We start from the raw sequence: 15,460 nt of genomic DNA, 5'->3' as shown, positions 1-15,460 counted from the left end.
ACTAGGGAAGCTCCATTTATATGTATAGACCTTGGTAAAGCTACTTAAAATATCACGGAACTTTTAGGTATCAAACTGCATACAGTGCTGTGATCAGTCAATTCAGTTCAGTTGCTCAGCATGTTCTACTCTTTGCGACCCTATGGACTGTTGCACACGAGACTTCCCTGTCCATCACCAACTCCCGGAGTTTATTCAAACTCATGTCCATCGAGTCAGTGATGCCATCCAACCATCTCATCCTCTGTCGTCCCCTTCTCACGCCTCCAATCTTTCCCAGCATCAGGGTCTTTTCCAATGAGTCAGTTCTTCACATCACGTGACCAAAGTATCGGAACTTCAGCTTCAGCATCAGTCCTTCCAATGGATATTCAGGAATGATTTCCTTTAGGATGGACTGGTTGGATCTCCTTGCAGTCCAAGGGACTCTCAAGAGTCTTCTCCAACACCACTGCTCAAAAGCATCAATTCTTTGGTGCTCAGTTTTCATTACAGTCCACCTCTCACATCCACACATGACTACTGGAAAAACTACAGTTTTGACTAGATGGACCTTGGTTAGCAAAGTAATGTCTCTGCTTTCTAATATGTGTCTAGGTTGGTCATAACTTTTCTTCCAAGGAGCAAGCATCTTCTGATTTCATGGTGGCAGTCACCATCTACAATGATTTTAGTGCCCCCAAAATAAAGTCTCTCACTGTTTCCATTGCTTCCCCATCTATTTGCCATGAAGTGATGGGACCAGATGCCATGATCTTAGTTTTCTGAATGTTGAGTTTTAAGCCAACTTTTTCACTCTCCTCTTTCACTTTCATCAAGAGGCTCTTTAGTTCTTCTTCACTTTCTGCCATAAGGGTGGTGTCATCTGTGTGTCTGAGGTTATTGATATTTCTTTCAGCAATCTTGATTCCAGCTTGTGCTTCATCCAGCCCAGCATTTCTCATGAGGTACTCTGCATATAAGTTAAATAAGCAGGGTGACAATATACAGCCTTGACGCACTCCTTTACCTATTTGGAACCAGTCTGTTGTTCTGTGTCCAGTTCTAACTGTTCCTTCTTGACCTACATACAGATTTCTCAGGAGGCAGGTCAGGTGGTCTGGTAGTCCCATCTCTTTAAGAATTTTCCAGTTTGTTGTGATCCACACAGTCAAAGGCTTTAGCATCATCAGTAAAGCAGAAGTAGATGTTTTTTTGGAACTCTCTTGCTTTTTCTATGATTCAGCCAATGCTGGCAATTTGATCTCTGGTTCTTCTGCCTTTTCTAAATCCAACTTGAACATCTGGAAGTTCACAGTTCACCTACTGTTGAAGCCTGGCTTGTAGAAGTTTGAGCATTACTTTGCTAGCATGTGAGATGAGTGCAGTTGTGAGGTAGTTCGAACATTCTTTGGCATTGCCGTTTTTGGGGATTGGAATGAAAACTGATCTTTTCCAGTCCTGTGGTCACTGCTGAGTTTTCCAAATTTGTTGATATATTGAGTGCAGCACTTTCACAGCATCATCTTTTAGGATTTGAAGTAGCTCAACTGTAATTCCACCACGTATACTAGCTTTGTTCATAGTGATGCTTCCTAAGGCCCACCTGACTTCAGACTCCAGAATGTCTGGCTCTAGATGAGTGATCACATCATTGTGGTTATCTGGGTCATGGAGATCTTTTTTTGTATAATTTTTCTATGTATTCTTGCCACCTCTTCTTAATATCTTCTGTTTCTGTTAGGTCCATACCATTTCTGTCCTTTATTGTGCATATATTTGCATAAAATGTTCCCTTGGTATCTCTAATTTTCTTGAAGAGATCTCTAGTCTTTCCCATTCTATTGTTTTCCTCTATTTCATTGCATTGATCACTGAGGAAGTCTTTTTTATCTCTCCTGGCTATTCTTTGGAACACTTCATTCAGATGGGTATATCTTCCTTTTTCTCCTTTGCCTTTCACTTCTCTTCTTTTCTCAGCTATTTGTAAGGCCTCCTCAGACAGCCATTTTGCCTTTTTGCATTTCTTTTTCTTGGGGATGGTCTTGATCACTGCCTCTTGTACAATGTCACAAACCTCTGTCCATAGTTCTTCAGGCACTCTGTCAATCAGATCTTGAATCTATTTGTCACTTCCCCTGTATAATTGTAAGGGATTTGATTTAGGTCATACCTGAGTGGTCTAGTGGTTTTCCCTATTTTCTTCAATTTAAGTCTGAATTTGGCAATAAGGAGTTCATGATCTGAGCCACAGTCAGCTCCTGGTCTTGTTTTTGTTAACTGTATAGAGCTTCTCCATTTCTGGCTGCAAAGAATACAATCAATCTGATTTCAGTATTGACTATCTGGTGAGGTTCATGTGTAGAGACTTCTCTTGTGTTGTTGGAAGAGGGTGTTTTCTATGACCAGTGCATTCTCTTGGCAAAACTCTGTTAGCCTTTGACTTGCTTCGTTTTATACTCCAAGGTCAAATTTGCCTGTTACTCCAGGTATCTCTTGACTTCCTACTTTTGCACTCCAGTCCTGTCTAATGAAAAAGACATCTGTTTTGGGTGTTAGTTCTAGAAGGTCTTGTAGGTCTTCATAGAACCATTCCACTTCAGCTTCTTGAGCATTCCTGGTTGGGGCACAGACTTGGATTACTGTGATGTTGAATGGTTTGCCTTGGAAATGAACAGAGATCATTCTGTTGTTTTTGAGATTGCATCCAAGTACTGCATTTTGGATTCTTTTGTTGATTATGAGGGCTACTCCATTTCTTCTAAGGGATTCCTGCCCTCAGTAGTAGATATAATGGTCATCTGAGTTAAATTCACCCATTCCAGCCCATCTTAGTTCACTGATTCAAAACTGTCTATGTTCACTCTAGTAATCTCCTGCTTGACCACTTCCAATTTCCCTTGATTCATGGACCTGACATTCCAGGTTCCTATGCAGTACTGCTCTTCACAGCATCGGACTTCACTTCCATCACAGTCACATCCAGAACTGGTTGTTGTTGTTGCTTTGGCTCCGTCTCTTCATTCTTTGTGGAGTATTTCTCCACTGATCTCCCATAGCATATTGGGCACCTACCGACCTGGGGAGTTCACCTTTCAGTGTCCTATCTTTTTGCCTTTTCATGATGTTCATGGGGTTCTCAAGGTAAGAATACTGAAGTGGTTTGCCATTCCCTTCTCCGGTGGACCACATTTTGTCAGAACTCTCCCATGACCCATCTGTCTTGGGTGGCCCTACATGGCATGGCTCATAATTTCATTGAGTTAGTCAAGGCTGTGGTTCGTGTGAGCAGTTTGGTTAGTTTTCTGTAGTGGGTTTCATTCTGTCTGCCCTCTGACTGATAAGGATAAGAGGCTTATGGAAGCTTCCTGATGAAAGAGACTGACTGAGGGGAAAACTTGGTCTTGTTCTGATGGGCGGGGCCATGCTCAGTAAATCTTTAATCTAATTTTCTGTTGATGTGCAGGCTGTGTTCCCTCCCTGTTGTTTGACCTGAGGCCAAACTATGGTGGAGGTGATGAAGATAAGGGTGACCCCCTTCAAAAGGTCCATGCAGTCACTGCTACACTCAGCACCCCCGACCCTGCAGCTGGCCACCGCCGACCCACACCTCTGCTAGAGGCTCCTGGACACTCACGGGCAAGTCTGGGTCAGTCTCTTGTGGGATCACTGCTCCTTCCTCCTGGGTCCTGGTGCATACAAGGTTCTGTTTGTGCTGTCCAAGAGTCTGTTTCCTGTGTAAGTTCTGGTGGCTCTGTGCTGGGATTAATAGTGACCTCCTCCAAGAGGGCTTATGCCACACCCAGGTCTGCTGCACCCAGAACCCCTGCCCCTGTACAGGCCACTGCTGACCCGCACCTTTGCAGGAGACGCTCAGACCCAGTTCTGGCTCGGTCTCTGTGGGGTCTCTGGGTCTTGGTGGGCCCAGGATTTGTTTGAGCCCTCTGAGCATTTCTGATGGGTAAGGGGTTTGATTTTAAATGTGATTTCACCCCTCCAACCATCTTGCTGAGGCTTCTCCTTTGCCCTTCAGTGTGGAGTATCTTTTTTGGCAAGATCCAACATTCTCCAGTCAATGGTTGTTCAGCTGCGAGTTTTAGTTTCGGAGTTCTCGCAAGAGAAGATGAGCACATGTCCTTCTTCTATTCCATCTTACACCAGTATACAGTGCTGGGATATTGTCACCCAAATATGTGTAGCAGATGTAGTCTGTTAAGAATCTGAAATGAACCACATTTGTGAGGGCTAACCCAATATTTTTAGTATTTTAAAAATCAATAGCTTTCATAAATTCAATTGGAGAAAAATAAATAAATAAAAATGGGATGAGTATGTGAAATCCTAGAAGAGTTTCCAAAATAAAACCACATTTTTATGTGAAATTTTCCTGAAAAGGTCTAGTGGATATTGACTTTATTTTGGAATACTCATCATGACCCCAGTGATGTCTGGATGGAAATAAGTGGGTGTAATCTTGTGTTGGCCTAAGAATCAGGAACAAGGAGTTCTCGTCTAGTCTTTATCTCAGGCCGTCTGAGCATACTTCTGGCATTTTTGTGATTTTACTTTCTCTAATACAGGATTATAACTCCAGCTCTCTTCATAGTAGATATTTTTAGAATTACCTGGTAATTACTTCTTTGACTTGGCTCTACCAAGTTAACTGACATTATCATGTTCCCATCTTACAGCTCACCACCTGTTATCATATTTCCCTTCCTAAATTCTTATACTGAAGTTCCACTTCCACTATCTCCAAATGTGACTATATTTCTAGGTAGAGTCTTTAAAGAGTTAATTAAATTAAATGAACTTTGTGTGGCTGGATCCTAACCCAATATGAGCAATGGACTTATAAAAAAGAAGAAATTTGGACAGAGACATTTTGTTGTTTTGTCACTTACTTGTGTTTGACTCTTTTGGGGAACCCATGGGCTGGGACTGTAGCTCGCCAGGCTTCTCTGTTCATGGAATTTTCCAGGTAAGAACACTGGAGCAGGTTGCCATTCCCTTTCCCAAAGATATTCCTGACTCAGAGATCAAAACCCATCAGTTTCTTTACTACTGAGCCACCTGGGAAGCCCATTATAGAGACATGCATGGAGGGAAATGGTGTGAAAACACAAGGAGAAGACAGTCATTGACAAGCCAAGAGAGAGGCCTTAGAACACCGATGCTGCTTATACCTTGATCTCCAGCTTCTAGCATCCAGAAGTGTGAGGAAAAATATTTGATTGTTTAATCCACCTGATCTGTGATTCTTCATTACGGCAGTCCTAGTAAGCTAATACATCAACTCGGAAATATTTGGGGAAGGTCTTCTCTGATGCAAGAACATATGAGAACATTAACCTTTGTTTTATCGCTGGTCTCTAGATGACTCATTCCAACATAAAAGATCTTAAAAAGAAAAGGATGTAAACACAAACATAGATATATTAAGATGACAAAATCGTCTATAAATAAGACAATGTCACTGCAAAACAGAAGAAATAGCTATAATAAAGAAGTATTAATAAAAAGAACCCTCGGATTTAGCAACAAGACACAGCTTATAAGGGTGATGATGATGACGGTGTTACTTGTAGAAACATTCATCAATTATCCTCCAGAGAAAGACTGTCATTCTTACTCTCATTTTAAAAGGGTCACATCAGGCTGCCCAGATATATGTGTTTTAGTACTATTGATAATGACAATTGCCACAACAAAATAATAGGCATTTATTGAACTCTTGTTATGTGCCAGGTGCTATAATAAAATCTCATATGGCTTATCACCTCTAAGGCTCACAATAACACCATCAATTAGGCAATGCTAGAAATCAATTCAAAGAGTGCTCAAGTCGCTCAGTTGTATCCAACTGTTTGCAACCCCATGGACTGGAGCCCATCAGGCTTCTCTATCCATGGAATTCTCCAGACAAGCATACAGGAGTGGGTTGCCATTTCCTACTCCATTAAAGAAGCTATTAATATCCAAAAGACTCACAATTCTGTTACTCACTAGATGAATTACAGCTATTGGGCTAATATTATGAACTCAATTGTTTTAAAAGGCAGCCTGATCCCCTGGTCATCATTATCTCTAGTGATTGTAAGAATCTTACCAGAAGGCACTTCCAGAGTGAAGGCATCTGTGAGTTTTGACAACAGTTCTTGCAGTTCTTCTTCCTCTAGCTCATCCTTCCCCTCCTGGATGTTCATTGCCCCTTTCTTTTCCCCTGGTGCCAGAGCAAGACCAGTTATTTCAACAGGAGGAATTTTTGGGATGTCCTGCAGCCGTCCTTCCTGGGAACTGGGCAGGGCGCTAGAGGTTTCCTTTGAGGTCTTCTGTGCTTGGCTTTGCACCCTGGGGCTTTGCGCCGGCCTCTGCTTTGAGGTGGCCTCTGGTAATTCTGAGTTTGGTAGAGCATGTCTTGCAGGCGCTGGACCTCTGTGGCTTCCATTAATCACGGTGGACTTAGGAAGTGTTTCCTGTTGTGAACCATCCTCAGTGGAACCCTTGATCCGGGAAGAATCTCCTCCCCTGTTCTGAAATCTTTCTTCACCCTTTCCGTGGTCACCCTTGGCAGTCACATTTTGCCAGGAAAAAGATGAAGGATGGAGGGGCTGCAACATTGCCTGGGTATTTTATTTATGAAGAAATTAACATTTTTCTTATTTTTTCATTATGTGTTAAATTTCAATATTTCAATAGGAAATTTTAATGCCATACTTTCTTTATTGTCTCTACAATATTGCAATTTTATTTTATGCTACTAATTCCATGTCACCCTAAAACTATCTACAAAAGTTAGAACAGTGTAGATTCTAAAAAGATCACAGGGAATAATCATAAGGAATTTTGGAAAACTCTAGGTTCTGAAAGTTTAAGTTCCAAAATATCAAAGGAATATCTGAAAATGTCATGATATTTTGGATTGATAGATAAAAATATTACAATAAAAAGTTCATAATGATCTACTTAGGTAGGTTTCAAAATAAGCCATAGGTATAAAATCTAGGGAGTGTGCAGCCTATGAAGCACAGGTCTCTAAGTGTGGTGCACAGATTCCTGGAGGTCCCTGAGACCCTTTCTATAGCACAAGGAACTATATTCAATATCTTGTAATAACCTTTATGGAAAAGAATCTGAAAAGGAATATATGTATTTATGTATAACTGAATCACTTTGCTGTATACTTGAAATTAACACAACATTGTATATCAACTATTCTCCTATAAAAAAGAAAAAAAGAATATCCTTAAAGGTATAGCAAAAATTCTTGTTTTTCTCAGTAACATGTCTCTTTAATATTGTACTTGCTGAAATGTGATGTATGCATAAAACATTTCTGATGTTTACTGAAATATAAAAACTGTCTTTTATGCAAAAGAATTAGACTTTGGTATTTGGCAAACATCTTTTTCAAAAATGAATGAAGTGAGACTATTACAGTAAGGAAAACAATGCTTTCTGAAGACAATTTTAATAGCTGAGCTTTTAAGCAAACATTAGAATTTTGTAAAACTTGCATCCACTACCATGAGCTTGCCTCCATCCCAATTCTTAAAGACTTTTCTGACAAGATTCATGGTAATATTAATGAATATGATTTTTAAAATCTTGTATAATGAAATGGGTGAGCATTAGGAAGTTCAGCATAGCTTGGTAAATTTCCAACTGACCAATGTATCATGGTACAAAATCATGCCTAGTTAGAAGATTCATTCAAAAAGCACAACAGAATATTGTGTCTTAATGAAACAGGGTGCAAAAGACATCTGGTTTCAGATTCAATATTGCAACCATTCTCTTAAGAAACAATAAATCATTTATTATGTTTTGATTTGGTATCAAGGAAGATCTCCAATTATCTGAAAAGGCTACTAAAATGCTCCTTTCTTTTTCATCTGCAAATCTGTGTGAGGCCAGATTTCCTCACATACTTCAGCCAAAACATCTTGCAGCAGACTGAATGCTGAAGCAGGAAAAATTCAACTGTCTTTGTGAAGCCAGACATTAAATAGATTTGTAAAAAAACATAAAACAATGCCAGTCTTCTAATTAAATACATATATAAGAATATATGGGCTTCCCTGGTGGCTCAGATGGTAAAGAATCCACCTGTAATGCAGGAGACCTGGATTCAATCCCTGGGTTGGGAAGATCCCCTGGAGAAGAGCATGGCTACCCATTCCACTATTTTTGCCTGGAGAATTCCATGGACAGGGGAGCCTGGTGGGCTATAGTCCACGGGGTTGCAAAGAGTTGGACACGACTGAGCAACTACCACACACAAACACACACACACACACACACAAGAATATTTAATTACTGTTTAAAACATTATATAATAGGTTTATTATTTTCATTTTCAAATTAGTTAAATTTATTTTAAAACCACTTATCAGTCTTAATTTTGATTAGGGTAAATAGCAATAGATATAACCCACAAAAGCTCTCTGGGACCCTCAAAAAATTATAAGAATCTGAAAGGGATGCTAAGACTAAAGGTTTAAGAATCAATGCTATAAAGTACCTCTTTGCCCCAAGTCTACTGTTTGTAAATGGTACCCATGCTGTTGTCTCCCAATGGCACTACCTTCAGGAAAGTGGAAGATATCATCTGGCCAAAGAAAGGGGGAGTTGATCAGGGTATGGAGAAAAGTGGGAAAGGGAGAAGGCTGATCAGAGTGAGGTGCAAGAGCCTCAGGCTGCAGCCCACCCTCAGTCCGAGGATTCTAGGTCAGACCTCCAGATGGTCCAGATGACTAGTGTCTCCCGCATTCTATACCTGTAGATCCTGTCCCATTAGCTGCAGCTTGGTCCACAGACTGTCCTGATTGATTGTGAGTTTGTGAATCATATCTGCAACTTTTTTCTTCCTGGTAGGCGTATATGGCTTGCAGCTTGTCTTTGTGTCGGTTTAACTGCTTTTTAAGGAGCCTGCAGAGAGGACAGGTCTGAGTGGCTTGGAAGGGCAAGACACCAGTATAGCAAGATGCAAGAGCCCTAGCGAAATGTACTCCGGATCCTCTCTGTGGGAGAAGATGCTGGAGAAGCCTGGACTTGACTGATAACACCTAACATTCATCAGTCCTGCTTTAACCTGTTCACCCTGTACCACTGTTTCTCATGTCTCCTATACACACAATTATCCCAAGAATTTCAGTGTTTTTAGAGGTGTTTTCAGAAATTCATCATGCCTGTTATGGACTATTTTTGACAGCATACCTTCAGCAGCTCCTTACATGTGAATATTGACTTTATTCATCATCCTTCTGTCCATAAATACTCCATTTAGAATGACGGCATGCATGTCATGGCTAAATACCTAACATCTGACCAAGACCACAAGGGAAGGGGCAATCAAGCAATTAGTGAATTCTGGGTCTATCTTGGCTTCTCATCCTAAGTCTCGTTGTTCATTGGTTTCAGAATGAATCAAGTAGTCAGAGTAATTCTTTCATAACATGAGGGAGGTTATGTTGCTCCTCTGCTAAAAGTCCTCCAGTGTTTCCCTCTCTTTATTTAGAATAAACCAAAGTCCTTACAGAGGCAGCCAAAACTTGATAAGATGGCCAGGATCTCCCTTCCCTCCTTGACCTCATCTCTAACTTCTCCTGCTCACTGACTACCCTTCAGCCACACAGAACTCTTGGTAACTGCTTGAACTCCCCTCAGAGCTGGCTCTTTTGGGCCCCTCTGTCTGGAATTCTCCTTCCCTAGGTTTTTGCTCAACTCATCCCATCATCTTTAAGCTTCCTCTTGCCATCTTACCCTGAGTGAGGCTCTCCCTCACTGCTCTACTTGAAACTGCAAACCAGAACCCCCAACCTCACCTCCATCATCTCCCATCTCCTTCCCTAGTCCTTCCCATCTCCTTGTCTCCGTGGATTTTTGCCACATCTAATTGCTACAGAACAAGACACAATCCTAGATTTTGACTTAGTTTCTAGCCTTCAGACTTCTGGATAGTCACTTTTAAGACACACTACCTGCTTTACTTGTTACTTCACTCCTATTTTACTTATTCTATTACTTAATAATTATTTATTGTGTCTTTATTCTGGCAACTTTTTTTTTTTTTTTTCTATTTTGTTTCTTGTCATATCCCCAAACCCAGGCCTAAAACAGTTCCTGTTACAAAGTACATATACAACTAAAATTGGCTCTTTAAAGTACAGTCTTATTCTTTGACCAGTACTGTTCTATTTGTGGAATTTGTGGGAATTGGCTCCCTGGTAGGAAACAAAAGAAACATTTTCAGTGTTAGAGCCATTGAAAATTTTAATTGCCACAGATCTTGGAGAGGTCTTGGAATTTAGCTGGGGTTCATATCCAAAGCAGGCATCTCTAAAAGATGGCCCTCAAACTTCCAGATAGCCACACAGGTGGAACAAGAGTCTGACTTTAACATCTTTGATTGTAATTAGAATTTCAAGTACATCTTTATGATGGACTTTTCAGAAAAGAGTCAGCTGAGAGATTTTTATATAGCAGACAACAAAGAAGCATTCTCCAAAAGCTTCTCCAGACAGTATTTTCTATAAGTAGAGTGCTTTGTTTGTTATGTCCAGTAATGACATCCATTTTCTGCTGTACTGCCTGTCACCACCGTCCCCTTCCTCCTCTCTGGCTCATCCACCATGTTTGAACGCCTCCTAGACACACGTTCCCATCTTTGACAATCCAGGAGAAAGCAGGGGAAGCCTGCATTTCTTTTCTGACTCTCTCTCTCTCTTTTTTTTAATGGAGAAATTATCATAAACAGTTTCTGGTGAACATAACTTACCTAGTGTCCATATTTCCAGGCAAATATTCACTGCTAACGTGGTTCAGATTATTTGAGAAATAATTCCTTTCAAGTGATCTGAAATCTGTCTTTATAAATTAGATCTTTATATGTAATTCTGCTTTCTGAGGTTAAGGAGCTTGAATCTCCCATGTAGGAGGCCTTCAAACAGAACACAAATATTCACAAGGCAAATCAATCATGTACAGAGTAGTGATAGTTACTTTCCTTGATCAATACCTAGTAGAGAGTGACAAATAGACAACTAGTAATTGAATGATACTCTTTTTTGTAATGTAGCCTGAGACTACATTGCTTTTTAAATAATCAGTGACACAATGTGGGCTGTTATGAAACTTAGAATTGGCTAATTTATCTCAGGCCTTTCCACACTATTTACTGTGAAACTGGGCCTATAATTATAGGATTTACATTTAATCTTTTAAAATTTAGTCTTTATTAATTGCCCCACTATTCCAGACTGCAGCATCTTAGAGACTTAAGACTCTATTTTGACTTATTATTTATGCCTTTTGGTATCATGTCACACATATTTGTGAAGTATGCTGTCTACTATTTTATCCAAATCTTTGGTGAACACAATGGTGTAGATAGGAACAAAGATAAAGCCTTCACATAGATTTTACCCATTAGTTAACTTCACACCGGTATTCTTTGTGTTGATAAAGACTTTACTAGGAGACCAAAGGTGTATTTAGTGGGTATGAAGTATATAAAATGGAATCAGTTAGTTTAAAACAATAGCTTGAAATACTTTTAATGTGTTCCAAAGGACAAACCATTCCCTGTGTTTCTATACCCTATTGTCATTCCTTAATACAGAATTCTTGGCTCAGTTATTTTAAGAATTAAATTTCAAAGTTTCCTTTTTATTTCTACATTTTGTGTTTCAAAAATGCCTTTTTATTTCTATACTATTTTCCTTAAGTTTATTTCTAATTTACTTTCTGTATCTTCCAGATATTCGAGCTGGATTTAGAAAAGGCAGAGGAACCAGAGATCAAATTGCCAACATCTGTTGGATCACTGAAAAAGCAAGAGAGTTCCAGAAAAACATCTACTGCTTTATAGACTATGCCAAAACCTTTGACTGTGTGGATCACAACAAACTGGAAAATTCTCAAAGAGATGGGAATACCAGACCACCTGACCTGCCTCTTGAGAAACCTGTATGCAGGTCAAGAAGCAACAGCAGAACTGGACATGGAACAACAGATTGGTTCCAAATTGGGGAAGGAGTATGTCAAGGCTGTATATTGTCAACCTGCTTATTTAACTTATTTGCAGAGTACACCATGAGAAATGCCAGGATGGATGAAGCACAAGCTGGAATCAAGATTGCCAGGAGAAATATCAATAATGTCAGATATGGAGATGATACCACCCTGATGGCAGAAAGTTAAGAAGAACTAAAGAGCTTCCTGAGGAAAGTGAAAAAGGAGGGTGAAAAAGGTGGCTTAAAACTCAACATTCAGAAAACTAAGATCATGACATCTGGTCCCATCCCTTCATGGCAAATAGATGGGGAAACAATGGAAACAGTGAGAGACTTTATTTTGGGGGGCTCCAAAATCACTGTAGATGGTGACTGCCACCATGAAATTAGAAGATGCTTGCTCCTTGGAAGAAAAGTTATGACCAACCTAGACACATATTAGAAAGCAGAGACATTACTTTGCTAACCAAGGTCCATCTAGTCAAAGCTATGGTTTTTCCAGTAGTCATGTGTGGATGTGAGAGGTGGACTGTAAAGAAAACTGAGCACCAAGGAACTGATGCTTTTGAGCAGTGGTGTTGGAGAAGACTCTTGAGAGTCCCTTGGACTGCAAGGAGATCCAACTAGTCCATCCTAAAGGAAATCATTCCTGAATGTCCATTGGAAGGACTGATGCTGAAGCTGAAGTTCTGATACTTTGGCCACCTGATGTGAAGAACTGACTCATTGGAAAAGACCCTGATGCTGGGAAAGATTGGAAGTGGGAGGAGAAAGGGACAACAGAGGATGAGATGGCATCACTGACTCGATGGACATGAGTTTGAGCAAGCTCCAGGAATTGGTGATGGACAGGGAGGCCTGGCACGCTGCAGTCCATGGGGTCACAAAGAGTCAGACATGACTGAGAGACTAAATGGAACTGAAATGACATCACAAAAAAGATAAAAAAGATCAACATTGTTTTTTTTTTTAATTTTTTTTATTAGTTGGAGGCTAATTACTTCACAGCATTTCAGTGGGTTTTGTCATACATCGACATGAATCAGCCATAGAGTTACACGTATTCCCCATCCCAATCCCCTCTTCCACCTCCCTCTCCACCCGACTTCTCTGGGTCCTCCCAGTGCACCAGGCCTGAGCACTTGTTTCATGCATCCCACCTGGGCTGGTGATCTTTTTCACCATAGATAATATACATGCTGTTCTTTCGAAATATCCCACCCTCACCTTCTCCCACAGAGTTAAAAAGTCTGTTCTGTACTTCTGTGTCTCTTTTTCTGTTTTGCATATAGGGTTATCGTTACCATCTTTCTAAATTCCATATATATGTGTTAGTATGCTGTAATGATCTTTATCTTTGTGACTTACTTCACTCTGTATAATGGGGTCCAGTTTCATCCATCTCATTAGAACTGATTCAAATGAATTCTTTTTAATGGCTGAGTAATATTCCATGATGTATATGTACCACAGCTTCCTTATCCATTCTTCTGCTGATGGGCATCTAGGTGGCTTCCATGTCCTGGCTATTATAAACAGTGCTGCAATGAAAATTGGGGTGCACGTGTCTCTTTCAGATCTGGTTTCCTCAGTGTGTATGCCCAGAAGTGGGATTGCTGGGTCATATGGCAGTTCTATTTCCAGTTTTTTAAGAAATCTCCACACTGTTTTCCATAGTGGCTGTACTAGTTTGCATTCCCACCAACAGCGTAAAAGGGTTCCCTTTTCTCCACACCCTCTCCAGCATTTATTGCTTGTAGACTTTTGGATAGCAGCCATCCTGACTGGCGTGTAATGGTACCTCATTGTGGTTTTGATTTGCATTTCTCTAATAATGAGTGATGTTGAGCATCTTTTCATGTGTTTATTATCCATCTGTATGTCTTCTTTGGAGAAATGTCTGTTTAGCTCTTTGGCCCATTTTTTGATTGGGTTGTTTATTTTTCTGGAATTGAGCTTCAGGAGTTGCTTGTATATTTTTGAGATTAATCCTTTATCTGTTTCTTCATTTGCTATTATTTTCTCCCAATCTGAGGGCTGTCTTTTCACCTTACTTATAGTTTCCTTTGTAGTGCAGAAGCTTTTAAGTTTCATTAGGTCCCATTTGTTTAGTTTTGCTTTTATTTCCAATATTCTGGGAGGTGGGTCATAGAGGATCTTGCTGAGATTTATGTCGGAGAGTGTTTTGCCTATGTTATCCTCTAGGAGTTTTATAGTTTCTGGTCTTACATTTAGATCTTTAATCCATTTTGAGTTTATTTTTGTGTATGGTGTTAGAAAGTGTTCTAGTTTCATTCTTTTACAAGTGGTTTACCAGCACCACTTGTTAAAGAGGTTGTCTTTTTTCCATTGTATATCCTTGCCTCCTTTGCCAAAGATAAGGTGTCCATAGGTTCGTGGATTTATCTCTGGGCTTTCTATTCTGTTCCATTGATCTATATTTCTGTCTTTGTGCCAGTACCATACTGTCTTGATGACTGTGGCTTTGTAGTAGTGTCTGAAGTCAGGCAGGTTGATTCCTCCAGTTCCATTCTTCTTTCTCAAGATTACTTTGACTATTCGAGGTTTTTTGTATTTCCATACAAATTGTGAAATTATTTGCTCTAGTTCTGTGAAAAATACCGTTGGTAGCTTGATAGGGATTGCATTAAATCTATAGATTGCTTTGGATAGAATAGCCATTTTGACAATATTGATTCTTCCAATCCATGAACTCGGTATGTTTCTCCATCTGTTTGTGTCCTCTTTGATTTCTTTCATCAGTGTTTTATAGTTTTCTATGTATTGGTCTAAAAAAGATCAACATTGCTTTTAACATTAAATTATTTTAAAAAGTGTTGTTAAGCTTCTTTTCATGAATTATTATAGAATTTTTAAATGTTCCTTATCTATCATATTTTTAGATTATGAAGCACATCTCATTATGTATATATATGTATGTATATACCCATCTCATTATGGGTATATGTATGATGAAGCTATATTAAATGTTCAATAAATTTATTGACAGCATTTTTATTTTAATACATATTTATTAACATATATTTATACATTGCTTTACTGAGCATCTACTAGATACTAAGTATTGTGCCTGCAAACAAAGATCTTCCCTCAGATCGTCCTTCTTATTGAGGGCCAGGAATTCTGTCTTCTAAAGGAAGGACAACAGGATACAGGGACTCAAAGAATGATCTGCCTTTGAGACACAATAAGATGGTAAACAGTTTCCAACCAACCTAATAAACCTTCGAGAAAGATGCTGCTAGAGAAGGTATACTGATTTCTATAGAAGCAGATAAGACACACAAGAGACACACAGAATACCTCACTGAAAATGCTTAAGCAAATTTCAAGGAATAAATAAATTAAAACCTAAAACTTAATCTAACTATCCAAGTGGTTTTTGTCATGCTTAACCACTCAAATCTCGCCATTACCTTCATATGGAATCACAAGATTTCTCC

The 15,460-nt window shown here is 39.5% G+C and overlaps 1 protein-coding gene across 1 annotated transcript in view; it reads right to left on the bottom strand.

Moving 5' to 3' along the window:
- DYTN (dystrotelin) overlaps positions 1–15,460 on the bottom strand; it is a 73,900-nt gene that overhangs the window by 7,676 nt on the left and 50,764 nt on the right. The window contains 3 exon segments of the mRNA XM_065928926.1: positions 6,089–6,602; positions 8,759–8,828; positions 8,830–8,910. Of these exon segments, the coding sequence (XP_065784998.1) occupies positions 6,089–6,602; positions 8,759–8,828; positions 8,830–8,910 (665 nt within the window).

The sequence above is a fragment of the Muntiacus reevesi genome, chromosome 3 (assembly GCF_963930625.1).
Source record: "Muntiacus reevesi chromosome 3, mMunRee1.1, whole genome shotgun sequence".
Taxonomy (NCBI): Eukaryota; Metazoa; Chordata; class Mammalia; order Artiodactyla; family Cervidae; genus Muntiacus; species Muntiacus reevesi.
Note: the sequence above shows the minus strand (reverse complement) of the source record. Positions and strands in the feature narration are given on the sequence as shown.